The sequence below is a fragment of the Carlito syrichta genome, unplaced genomic scaffold (assembly GCF_000164805.1).
Source record: "Carlito syrichta isolate Samal-C Ts95f unplaced genomic scaffold, Tarsius_syrichta-2.0.1 Scaffold79434, whole genome shotgun sequence".
Lineage (NCBI taxonomy): Eukaryota > Metazoa > Chordata > Mammalia > Primates > Tarsiidae > Carlito > Carlito syrichta.
In genome coordinates, this window is record NW_007023530.1 from 235,504 (window position 1) to 246,932 (window position 11,429).

An 11,429-nucleotide genomic window follows, 5' to 3' on the forward strand; every position below is an offset into this window, starting at 1 on the left:
GCATCCACTCACCTCAGCCTCCCAAAGGCGCGGGATTACAGGCTGAGCCACTGAGCCTGGATGTTCAATGTTTTTGAACAAACAGATGAGCAGTGCCCTCAGTTCTTGAAGATCCTTTAAGCATTCAATAGTACTACTCAGTCAGGTGCAGTGGCTCACGCTTGTAATCTCAGCACTTTGGGAGGCAGAGACAAAAGGATTGCCTGAGCTCAGGGGTTCGAGACCAGCCTGGGCAACTTGGCAAGACCTTGTCTCTACAATAAACAAAAAAAATAGCCAGGTGTAATGGCGTGCGCCTGTAGTTCCAGCAACTTGGAAGGCTGAGGTGGGAGGATCGCCTGAGCCCAGCAGGTCGAGGCTGTGGTGGCCATGAGCATGCCACATCACTCCAGCCTGGGTGACAGAGTGAGATTCGGACTCAAAAAAAAAAACAAACAAAAAAAAACACCACCAACAACAAAAAGTACTATTCTGCCAGGGCAATTCTCTTTTCCATGAACCACCCCTCCCCAGCCCTGCCCAAACACCTGCCTTGAACACACAGCACCACATTTAGTGGGAAGGAGACTACACTCCCTAGCTAGCAGTGCAGTAGTGGACATGTGTTTTAATCCTTTCACCCTATCCCACCGCTTTTCTTGATCACAGAAAAGATGGTTTAACTTTATGTGAAGTTCATTCTTGCTCAAGAAGGCATCAGTTCCCAAGACCTGACAGGACTGTATTGTGCGAGTATACATCCAAGGAAAATGCTAGTGACTTTCCCAACTTCATTCCCCAATGAAAGAGGACAGTTTCTCGTTCGCCACTAGTGAGTTTATTACATGATTAAAACTCAAATAAAAAAATAAAAACCAAAATCTTGGCAGGGAGGCTAGAGTCAGGCTCTAGAAGTATAAAGAGTATACTTCCCTGTCCCCAGACTCCCTGGCCAAGTTCAGCTCCACTAACTCAGCTTGACTCGATCAAGTTCCTCATCAAGACTTGCATCTGTGCCCTGGACATCTCTGCTGCTTCTGCTGGAGACTGAGTCCTGGGACGCTGGTACTGGGCCTTTGGTGAGGGCCCCATATACGCCCATGGCCTGAGGAGAGGGACAGAGAGAGCCATGAGGACACCTGGCAGAGGTACAGCCCAACCTACCAATGGCTAAAAGGCAAAAAGTGGCACCAGGGCCAGTGAGTTTGGTTTTCCTATCCTCCTCTCTTGCCTCAGTCTTAAAAGCTCTGGAGTCGGTGTTCGGAATCTTACAGACCATCAGAGCAAAGTGACCTTCAGAATACCGACACAGCATCCGCAAATTAAGGTATTTTAAGAGCTTCCCTATCTGCAGGCGTGAGTGGAAATGTCTCATTCTTAGAGATTCCATCTCTAGAAGGAATGAAAGGAGGTCCAGGGCCAGGTCCAGGCCCATTTCTGCCACTCTGCTTCCACCTGAAAGCCCCCAGCAATCCCCTTCAACAAATCAGGGGAAAACTCTTATACAGACGTGCAGTTATACTGACCACAATAAGAAGGGAGTCTGGATACTGCAGCACCCTGAGGTCCTCTTCCCACCCCTCCCTGGCCCCCACCTGCATCTGACGGACTCTTTCACCTGAGGAGGCACATGGATATACTTGATCTTGGGCACTCTGAAGACCTCTATGGTAAGTGGTGGTAGTGGGGGCTCAGTCTCTGGCACTGGTGCTCTGTGCTGGGTCATCAGAGGATCTAACCTGAGCCACCATACTGGTGACGTCGCCGGGATTGGAGGGCAGTAGGATAGTGTTGGAGTCCTTGGCCAGTTTGGAGAACGCGCTGACATACTGCTCGGCCACAGTCAGTGAAGCTGCTGCATCTCCATTCTGTGGCCACAGGACAATAAAATCAGAGATTACAGACTTGGAGAAGAAAGGGTGGGGGGGAGTGGAGAAGGGAGGTCAGGTTCCTAAAAAGAGGGTAAGTAGGTCACAATTCAGGGGATCATGTAACCTGGCTCAACAGAGCTCACAAACACAAGAACTCCCCTCAAGGGCAGATGAGAGAACCCCTTCTATTGTCAACTCCTGTCCCCCCATTCCCACCCCAGAGCTTCTCACATGTTGTGTCAGAGCTGCAGCCAGGATTTGGATAGCTTCAGCCTTAGCCTTGGCCTTGGCCAGAACTGCACTGGCTTCTCCTGGAAGAAGAGAGACAGAGCTCCCAAAGCTCCTGTACCAGCACCAATCTTCAAAGACCCATGTCCTGTTCCTCCCTCAGCCTCTACCCTCTGCTGACCTGCTGCCTGATTTATCTGTTCAGCCTTGTCTGCTTCAGAGGCTAGGATCTGGGCCTGTTTCTTCCCCTCTGCCACGTTGATGGCTGACTCTCGGGTCCCTTCAGACTCTAGAACTGTGGCCCGTTTCCGCCGCTCTGCTTCCACCTGAAAGCCCCCGGCAACCCCCATCAACAAATCAGGGGAAAACTCTTATACAGAAGTGCAGTTATGTAGAACACAATAAGAAGGGAGTCCAGGTACTGGAGCACTCTGAGGTCCTCTTCCCTGGCCCCCACCTGCATCTGCATGGACTCTTTCACCCTAGGTGGTACATGGATATCCTTGATCTCATAACGGAGGCAGCGGATGCCCCAGCAGTCAGCAGCCTGGTTGATGGCATCCACAATGCTGGCGTTCAGGGACTCCCGCTCCTGGAAAAAGAGAGGTGTAAGCACCACAGCCTCAGCCCACCTATCAAGGACCTAAGCTGAGAAGGGTCTGGGACTGATCCTGACCCCCAGAAAGTACTAAGAGTGTGAAGCTGGTGCCTTCAAACCCTAACTCTGGATCAGATCCTCTTACCCGGAAGACTTTGTCCAGTGAAAGTTTGCCAAGCTCTGATCTCATGGTCGTCTGAGCTAGCTGAGTGACAGCATACTCAGGGTCTTCCACACCATAGCTTGCCTGAAAGGGGCATGACCAGTGTAAGCTTACGTGCAGGATTTTAGTGAGGAGGACAACTCAAAAGTCTGGATAAAGCATGGGGCAGATACCTTGTAAGGGTCCATGATGCGCAGGTAAAGGACCCCATCGATTTGCAGAGTTACGTTATCTGCAGAAAAGGAAAGAACAGTCAGGCCTCCAAGTCCCAACCAGCTCTTTCTCTTATGCTATGGATCTACAGCAACCACATCATAATGGTCTCAAAGTACCCGTGTCACCTTGAACTTCTCACCGAGAGTCACAGCCGACTGCTCAGGCACGTTGATGACAATTTCCTTGAGACTCTGCACGTATCGGATCCGGTCTAACACAGGGATGAGAATGTTCAAGCCCTGGGAAGAGGAGTCGTGGGTCCTCAGAAAGATGGGGACTACAGGGTTGAGACCTAAGCTAGTCCTGGAGGAGGTAGGGAGTCAACACGTGGAACATGTCCAGGAAAGCAGCGGCCCCTACCAAGAGGGAAATCCTCAGAAGGTTGGGCTGTCACTGGTGGGCAAACCCAAGAGAGGAGAAATGCAAGACTAGTTCTCTGAATGGAGAAGAGTCATGGGAATGGAAGCCAGCAGAACAGCAATCACTATGCAGACAGGTAGTGCTGAGAAGGTGGGTGGGAGAGATTCTCCAGAAATGGGGCCTATGGGATGCCAGAACAATAGGAAAAGGGGGTAACCATGGGGATGATGGTCAGCAGCCTGAGCCCTGCCCTTTCTGGCCTGGAGAGTCAGTCAGGAGCTAAAGGTGTGGGCAGGCCCCAAGGAGGTCCCCTCCCACCCCGTGCCGTGAGGGATCCGGTCATCTCGCTGGGCCGGGGTGGGCAGAAGAGGTTCTCACAGGCTCCAAGATCCGGTGGAATCGGCCCATTCGCTCCACCACCCAGGCCTCCTGCTGCGGCACAAAAAGTACCACAGTGTTTCGGGGTAATCCGGAGGAGGCGCGGCGCGGAGCGCGGCCAGAAGCCTGTAGACAGCCCTGAAAGAAAGACGACAGTGAGCAGAGATCCCAGGTGACCCGCCACCCCGCCCCTCTGTCCTGAAGGTATCTCACTAAACCGCGACCCTCAAAATCCTCGGAGAGGAACACACGTGGGGCCCATGACCTCTGACCCCAGCCCTCTCCCAAAGTTGGAATTCCGCTCCTTCCCAGCTGAGGACCCGGGTGATCTCCGTCCCGACCCTTTGGAAAACGTTGCCTCGCTCTCACCCGAAGCAGAAGGGTCCCAGTGCCCCGCGCCGAGCGTGCCAGCATTTCCCACGGCCGCAGCAACCTCCGGAACCAACAAGACACGGGGCAGAGGAGTCGCTCCAGAAACCGACCCGAGCCTTTCCTCCGGCTGGTCCACGCCCCGGATGTACTTCTGGCCGTCCCCGCCCCCATCCACTCTCACCCAATCAACGTTGCTTGGCAGAGCTTGCGAAGAGTGGTTCCCTGGGCAACGCAGACCTTCCAAAGAAGGCCCAAGGCTGCCGCTGGTTTTGGTGTTCGAGCCCGAGATCCCCAGCCTGATGGCCAAAATGGAGACTATTTTCCGCGTGCGTGTGACGCAGAGACATTTCCCACAGAATTCTCTATCCCCACCCGAGACTCAGTTTACCCTCCAGAGCGTATAATCGCCCCATCTCTCACCATAGCGACCAATGGATTGGAATTGACTCGTTGCCATGGTTGCCATAGTGACATTCTCGGGTAGTCCTGCTGTGTTATGCCTAGCCCTCCCACTGGGGACTGACCCCATCCCGTCGCCATGGTAACGGGCCTAACATTGCCCGGTGATTGGGCTGAGATTTTCCCCTCCCCTCTTTTCTCAAGGAACCAAAGCTCTTTCCATCTCTTCCTCCCAAGCAGGGTCTGTCAGGCCTAGTCCCCTGCATACGGAGCCCAGCTAACAGCTTCAACGTTCAGTCTTGTCCAGAGCAAGTCACCTTGCACACATCTCTGAGGCTCTGGTACATCCTTTAAGAGACCTGCGTAGGGCCGGGTGCAGTGGCTCAAACCTGCAATCCTAGCTAGCACTTTGGGAAGCCGAGGTGAAAGGTTTGCCGAGTCCAGGGGTTCGATACCAGCCTGGGCAACTTGGCGAGACCTCGTCTCTATAATAAATCCAAAAATTCACCGGGCGTAGTGGCATGCGCCTGTAGTTCCAGCTACTAGGAAGACTGAGGCGGAAGGATCACCTGAGCCCAGCAGGTCCAGGCTGCGGTGGCTGTGAGCGTGCTACTGCCCTCCAGCCTGGGAGACAAAGTGAGACTCCAACTCAAAGAGATAGAGATAGAGATAGAGATAGAGAGAGAGAGAGAGAGAGAGAGAGAGAGAGAGACCTGTGTAGTCACCCTCATTTTATGAGAGAACTGAAGTTCTGAGAAGCTAAAGTCATTAACATAACCAGTATAAGAATTCAGATCCTAGCCAGGAATGGTGGCTCATGCCTGTAATCCCAGCACTGTGGAAGGCAGAGACCGGAGGATTGCCTCAGCCCACAGGTGTGAGACCATCCTGGACAACTTGGTGAGACCTCATCTCTACAATAATATTTTTTGGTGGGGGGGGTTGGAGTTTCATTCTGTCACCCAGGCTGGAATGCAGTAGCATGCATGCTCATGGCCACCCCAGCATCGACCTGCTGGGCTCTGGCTATCCTTCTGCCTCAGCCATCCAAGTAGCCAGAACGACAGGTGCATGCTACCACGCACAGCTAATTTTTTACTTTTTGTAGAGACAAGGTCTCACCAAGTTGTCTGGGCTGGTCTTGAACCCGCGGGCTCAGGCAATCTATTCGCCTCAGTCTCTCAAAGTACTGGGATTAGAGGCTGAGCCACCGAGCCCGGCCTACAATAAATTTTTTAAAAAATTAGCCAGCCATGGTGTTGTGCGCCTATAGTTCCAGCTACATGGAAGGCTGAAGCCGAAGGATTGTCTGAGCTCAGAAGGAAGAGAGTGTACCACTGCACTCCAACCTGGGGCACAGAGTGAGACTCCTACTCAAAAAAAAAAAAAAAAGAATCCAGATCCACATTCAGAGAATTCAGCTTCTATTGCTGAACTTTACCTACCCCCTTTACCCCCAAGTAGGACCTAGGAGAAAGGGCAGAGACCTAGCTCCAGGTAGGCCTTCCATCCCCCTTCATATCCTCTCCCCAACAAAAAAAATACAGTTTAGTTCAAGTGTCCAAACAAGAATTTATTCTTTCTTTTTTATTTTCTAAAAAAAAGTACCAGGTACAATTTTTTCCTGTTTTGTTTTGTTTTTCAAGTTTCAGCAAATGCTTGTTCCCCTCAGCCCAGCCCCAAGAGTCAGGGCTAAGGCTGGGTCAAAGTCTAGAGGGGAGAATAGGGTAGTTGGGAACCACATGACTGAGTTTGAGGGGTGCTCCTCACCCCAGCTGAGGTAGGTGGGTCAGAGTCTGGCCAGGTGAGAGGAGGCACCCCGGTCCTTGGCCCTGACTCTGCCCCCTGGACACCTTCCTCAGTCAGGACCCCAAAGCAAGGAGACACAGGCAGGAAGAGAGGGACAACTGGAGTCTGGAGCCCTAGGTGAGGGGTGGTTAACCCCTGTGTGTGTGCATGCATACATGCACACGTTCTCTCTCTCACACACATATCACACAAACACAAGCTTGTGCACCACACATACATACAAGTTGTCTTTCAGAGATGGTCCAGAAGAAAGGGAAAGTGAAGGGACTAGGGGAAACTGAGTGACTCAGTCCCTCTGGAATAACTCTTCTGCCCTCAGGTGAGAGAGAGCAGTTTTCCTCCCACCCCCACATAAGCCTCTTCAACTCCTGAGGTTACAGCAATATCTGAGAGTGGGAAAGGAAGGGTGATGCCAATTATCAGGTTTGGGAGTTACCAAGGCAATCCAATTTGAATAAATTATAAATTAAAAATAAATAAAATAATAAGTGGCCCCTGCCCAGGACAGGGAGGCAACGCTGGCATGACTTGCCTGGGAACTTGGGACAACCTCAGGGTAGCTCTGGTTCCTCCCTACTACCTAAGCTGGCCTGGGAGACCCAAGGTAAGGGACAGGCACATGGAGTACCCGGAGTAGGGCAGGGTGTACTAAGGATCAGAAACTTTAAACACCCAAATAATCGATTTGGGCATGGGCATGGTGAGGGCTTTAATTCAAGCCTGAAGGGTCTCTTGCCATCTCTCCATGTATGTACCCTGTCCAGGATGGAGCAGGATGGGCCGGCAGGTTGTTGGCCCATATGGGTTCAGAGCACTGGCAATCAGGGCAAAGGTGAATAACGTGGATTGTGAGGGGCCTCAGTCACAGCCTGCAGTTCATAGGGGAGCCCTGTATCCAGCTCCAGGCTCCGGCGGGAAAAAAGCAGGCGGATATCTCCATGCAGGCTTAAGCGGCCTGAGCGAGAGCTCCGGAACCTGGTGGAAGATAATGTGGTCAAAAGTTAAGAATCTGGATAGTAGAGAAACAAGAAGAGATCCTATTCAGGGAAGGGATCCCTGGTCCTCCCCAAGACCCTGGGTCCTGTCCTCACCTGAGGTGCAGCAAGTAGCAGAGGAGGCGGTGGGTGGGGCTAGTACTTCCCTCCTCACCCACAGGCACCAAAAAGAGGCGATGGCGCAAGAAGGTCATGTGGGCAGCAGGCATGTCCGAGAAGTCAAAGGTCACAAGGAACATCTTCACCACAGTCTGGTTGGGGTTAAATAAGGTCTGGGGGTAGGACAGTCAAGGTTGGTAGTGTCTAAGGGCTGTTTTCCTTCCTCCCCACTCCCACTCCCTCAGGGCAAACTCACCACTTGGATGGTGCCCACCTTAGGCACGCTGTAACCCTTCCTCCCCAGGGGGTTCAGGTCCACGACGCCCTGGGAAGGCCAGGGAACCATCAGCCAAGATGGAGACTAGGAAAGCCTTGAGACCTGAATGTTCATCCCTCCCTACAATCTCCCACTGAGCTTGCTTCCGCCCCATGCCAGAATTCTTCCCACCAGCCCTGACTCACTCCTGGGAGAGAAACAAGTACGAAATACTCTTGCCCCTGCACCCTTCCCCCAACCCCTCATCCTCTTAATGGGCTGACTTTGGGGTTGAGGTCAGGCCATACCAGGAAGGGGGCCGGGGCATTTTGCTCAGAAACATCAAAGAAGGTGACAGTGACAGGCAGCGTGACATGCTGGGGGCAATAGGACCCACTAGCTCCAATCTCTGCTGTGAAGCCTTCAATGTGGCCAGATGGTGCAAAGCGTCCTCGCAGCAATGATTCCTGGGGTCACAGTGGGGAAACCACATGATGAGAGAGATGCCAGTTCTTTTCCTTATCCATCCAAGCCACGTTCCATCATCTCATTCCTCCCAGGAACTCCCAATCAGAGCCCAAGGGGAGTTACCTCAAAGTTGCCCAGCAGGGTACGGCTGACAGCAGGGGTAGGAATGGGGGAGGCACTGGGGGGGCTCAGCAGGCCTGGCCCCTTCCGGAGGCTTCGAAGGGAGCTCCTAGTAGGGGTGGGGACAGTGGGTTGGCTTGAGGTATTCTGGGATTCCTGCTCATGTCCTTGGACCTCACTCACTGCCATGACCCAGGGCTCTTGCCCTGAGGGTCCCCTGCTCTGAAGTTAGAAAGAGGATTAGAGGCCGTTGCAGTGGCTCAAGCCTGTAATCTCAGCACTTTGAGAGGCTGAGGTGAGAGAACTGCCTGAGCTTAGGGGTTCAAGGCCAGCCTGAGCAACATGGCGAGACCTTGTCGCTACAATAAATAAAAAAATTAGCCGGGCGTGGTGCACATGCCTGTGGTTCCAGTTTCTTGGAAGGCTGAGACGGAAGGAGCACCTGAGCCCAGCAGATCAAGGCTGTGGTGGCAATGAGAGTGCCACTGCACTCCAGCCTGGGCAACGGAGTGAGACTCCGACTCAAAAAAACAGAAAAAAAGAAAGAGGATTACAGACTTCTGCCCCCATTCTCAGGGAGAGAGTAGTGGAAAAAGCTAATCACTTACAGCTTCAGGCGACGGGCACCTTTTAGCCTCCGCCCCATGGGACTGCAGTCTGTTGGGTCCTATGGAGAGGAAAGATTGGGAAAAAACATTGGGTAAAGGTCAGTATGTTTGGGAGCAGGGGCTCATGACAAGCTCTCAAAGGACTACTACCCTACCCCCCAGGCCTCTGTCTTCACCCACGTGAATATCCACTTAAGAGTAGATGAGCTCCTCTATTGGCTTACCAAAACAGGCTCCTTGGGCCCGGGCAGCAGGTGGCTCCAGAAGGGTGTGGCTTTGGCATCAGAACTGTTGGCAGCAGGAGGGTGGCACAGCGTTCCCCGGCGTCTCCGAGGGGCTGGCCCCTCATCCTCAGAGCTGACATCTGGGGCTTCTCCGGCAGGAAGCAGCCTTCGCTTGGTGGGGCAGGGGCCTGGAGGTCCAGGGCCAGGGGGTGTGTGCTCGGGACTGCGCCCATTGGCAGTGCCAGGGGACTCCCTAGGCCAAGGGCTTCCCCCGTTGCCCACCCCAGCCACTGGGCTCTTACCCCCTATTTGTGCAAGACTGTGCAAATCAGTGTCAAGTGTGTGCAGCTGGCCTGGAGGGGCTGGCCCTGGGGACTCCCCCAGGCACCCCTGTCCCCCTGGATCTGGGGAAGCCCAGTCTCTGGTGTGCAAAGTATTGCAGGAAGTATTTGATGGGGGCCAGGAGGGACTACGGGCCCCTGAAGTCCAAGATGAGTTGGTACTACTTCCCTGTTCCACAACACAGAGGCCATGATGGGAGAAATGCTGGCTGGCCACTCCCAGTCCCAGCCCCAGTCCCTCTGGGCCCAAGAGCCCCACAGTAGATGGTTCTTCAGGGGGTAGTCCCTCTCTAGCCCCCAGCCCAGGGCCCCTCTTCAGCTCCCGGGGACCCTCAGGGAGCAGGGCTGGTCGCTTCAGGGCCTTATGAGGCTCAGAGGCACCAGCTGGAGGGGAAAAGATGGATACCTGGTAGACCCCGGGGGATGTCGCCCCCCCTGCTGGGCTGTAGCCCATGAGCAGGCCACCCTGGAGGGTCCCCTGCCTGACTGGAGGCTGTGAAGGGCCAGCCTCTGGCTCTGAGGATGGAGATGGCTCCGCCTGCACGTGGCGCATGAAGCCCCCCCTTGGGTCAGGGGGGCCCCCCCACACGGCCTTTACGCTGGGCCTGGGCTGGGGGGCCTGGGGACATCTGTGTAAGAGAAGAGGAGAAAAGTAGTCAGGGGAATCAGTCAATCCAGCTGAGTTTCAAACCCTCTCCCAGCCTGAAGGGGTAACTTTGAGGGGCACCTTGGGGTGAATGTGTGTGAAATATCTAGACGGACTAACAGAATATAGAGACCACTCTCAGAACTCCTGAGAGGGTGAGATGTTTAGCTCAGATTTCTTGTTTTTGTTTGTTTGTTTTTGTTTGTTTGTTTGTTTGAGTTGGAGCCTCACTCTGTTGCCCAGACTGGAGTGCAGTGGCCGCTCCCGACCACCGCAGCCTCGACCTGCTGGGCTCCGGGGATCCTTCCGCCTCAGCCTTCCGAGTAGCAGGAACTACAGGCGCACGCTACCACGCCCGGCTAATTTTTTGATTTATTGTAGAGATGAGGTCTTGCCTGCCCAGGCGGGTCTCGAACCCGCGGGCTCAGGCAATCCACTCACCTCAGCCTCCCAAAGGCGCGGGATTACAGGCTGAGCCACCGAGCCCGGCTTAGCTCAGATTTCTAACTGAACCTGCTCCCCATTCCCACTCCACAGTACTTACCCCGATGAAGAGGCCTCAAGCCTAGTTGTGTGTCTCCTCTTCCTGACTGATGCCTTGATCCCCTAGCTTGCAGTCTGGTCCATGCCCGCTGCACTGGCAAGGTGACTGCCACCATTCCGTGCAGCACCTGGGCTCAACTGGACCCTGAGGAGAGAAAAGTAGACATAAGCCAGGATCACTGGAACCTGTGGTAAGGGCCCTCACCCAGGACATCCTTCTCCTATGTGAAAGGATGTTCAGAAGCAAAAGAGGCCAACTTGGGATCCAGGGCCCAGATGGCAGAATTGGGATACCTAAGGAGTCAGAGAGAAGTAGGTCTAGGCTCAATGTAATAAGGATGTGATAAGTGAGTTGAGGCAGGATGACTACTTGTCAGGGCCACCACTTTCAGGGTTCCTGCCCTAAATGGGAGGAGGGACAAGATACCCCAAAGATCCAAGGGACCATGCCAGCTGAGAGGTGACCAGGGCAAGAATTCAGAGCTCTTACTCAAGGCCACCGAATTGCACAACTCCTTCCCATTTGTCTACTCCAAAGGGATAAGTGCCATTCTAGAGCACTAAGGGCAGAAGTCTTACGGACAGTCACACCCCATCACCACTTCTCAGAGACAAACCTCAGGTCAGCTCAAAGCTGGCCGTCAGTCTCAAACTCTAAATTGCCTCTAGAAGTCTATCTCTTTAACAAGAGGCAACAAATCCAACAACAAACAAGTGGGAGGAGGGGGAGGGGACACAGCCAGAAGGCACTTTCCA

At 53.7% G+C, this 11,429-nt stretch overlaps 2 protein-coding genes across 7 annotated transcripts in view; both read right to left on the reverse strand.

The window, feature by feature from the left end:
- Positions 1–794: 794 nt before the first annotated feature.
- Positions 795–4,302, reverse strand: STOML2 (stomatin like 2). Of its 6 annotated transcripts, none has more exons than XM_021710629.1 (10): positions 4,276–4,302; positions 3,794–3,931; positions 3,195–3,294; positions 3,013–3,071; positions 2,822–2,923; positions 2,536–2,670; positions 2,260–2,404; positions 2,082–2,161; positions 1,719–1,847; positions 795–1,084 (listed from the first exon to the last, which is right to left on the reverse strand). In XM_021710629.1, the coding sequence occupies exons 2-10, from the start codon at positions 3,821–3,823 to the stop codon at positions 947–949; spliced, it is 918 nt and encodes a 305-aa protein (XP_021566304.1). In that variant the 5' UTR covers positions 3,824–3,931; positions 4,276–4,302; the 3' UTR covers positions 795–946. The 6 variants fall into 6 exon arrangements, with proteins under 6 accessions (XP_021566304.1, XP_008052886.1, XP_021566303.1 ...); XM_008054695.2 differs by having other exon boundaries at positions 4,163–4,300; XM_021710628.1 differs by lacking the exon at positions 3,794–3,931 and having other exon boundaries at positions 4,163–4,300.
- A 1,814-nt stretch (positions 4,303–6,116) lies between these two features.
- FAM214B (family with sequence similarity 214 member B) overlaps positions 6,117–11,429 on the reverse strand; it is an 11,889-nt gene continuing 6,576 nt past the window's right edge. The window contains exons 2-9 of the mRNA XM_008054702.2: positions 10,675–10,818; positions 9,144–10,113; positions 8,920–8,978; positions 8,315–8,420; positions 8,032–8,190; positions 7,724–7,792; positions 7,465–7,640; positions 6,117–7,348 (exon numbers count right to left, since the gene is read on the reverse strand). Coding sequence (XP_008052893.1) covers positions 7,195–7,348; positions 7,465–7,640; positions 7,724–7,792; positions 8,032–8,190; positions 8,315–8,420; positions 8,920–8,978; positions 9,144–10,037 — 1,617 coding nt within the window. The 5' untranslated portion in view covers positions 10,038–10,113; positions 10,675–10,818 and the 3' untranslated portion in view covers positions 6,117–7,194. The remainder of the gene's footprint in view (positions 7,349–7,464; positions 7,641–7,723; positions 7,793–8,031; positions 8,191–8,314; positions 8,421–8,919; positions 8,979–9,143; positions 10,114–10,674; positions 10,819–11,429) is intronic.

Bases quoted from the DNA above. Each gene is read 5' to 3' on its own strand.
- STOML2 (XM_021710617.1), bottom strand. From the start codon at position 4,207: ATGCTGGCACGCTCGGCGCGGGGCACTGGGACCCTTCTGCTTCGGGTG. The intron at 3,072-3,194 runs GTGAGAAGTTCA...CCTTTTCTGCAG, and splicing joins GCAGTCGGCTGTGACTCTCG to ATAACGTAACTCTGCAAATC. The intron at 1,848-2,081 runs GTGAGAAGCTCT...CTGTGGCCACAG, and splicing joins CTGCAGCTCTGACACAACAT to AATGGAGATGCAGCAGCTTC.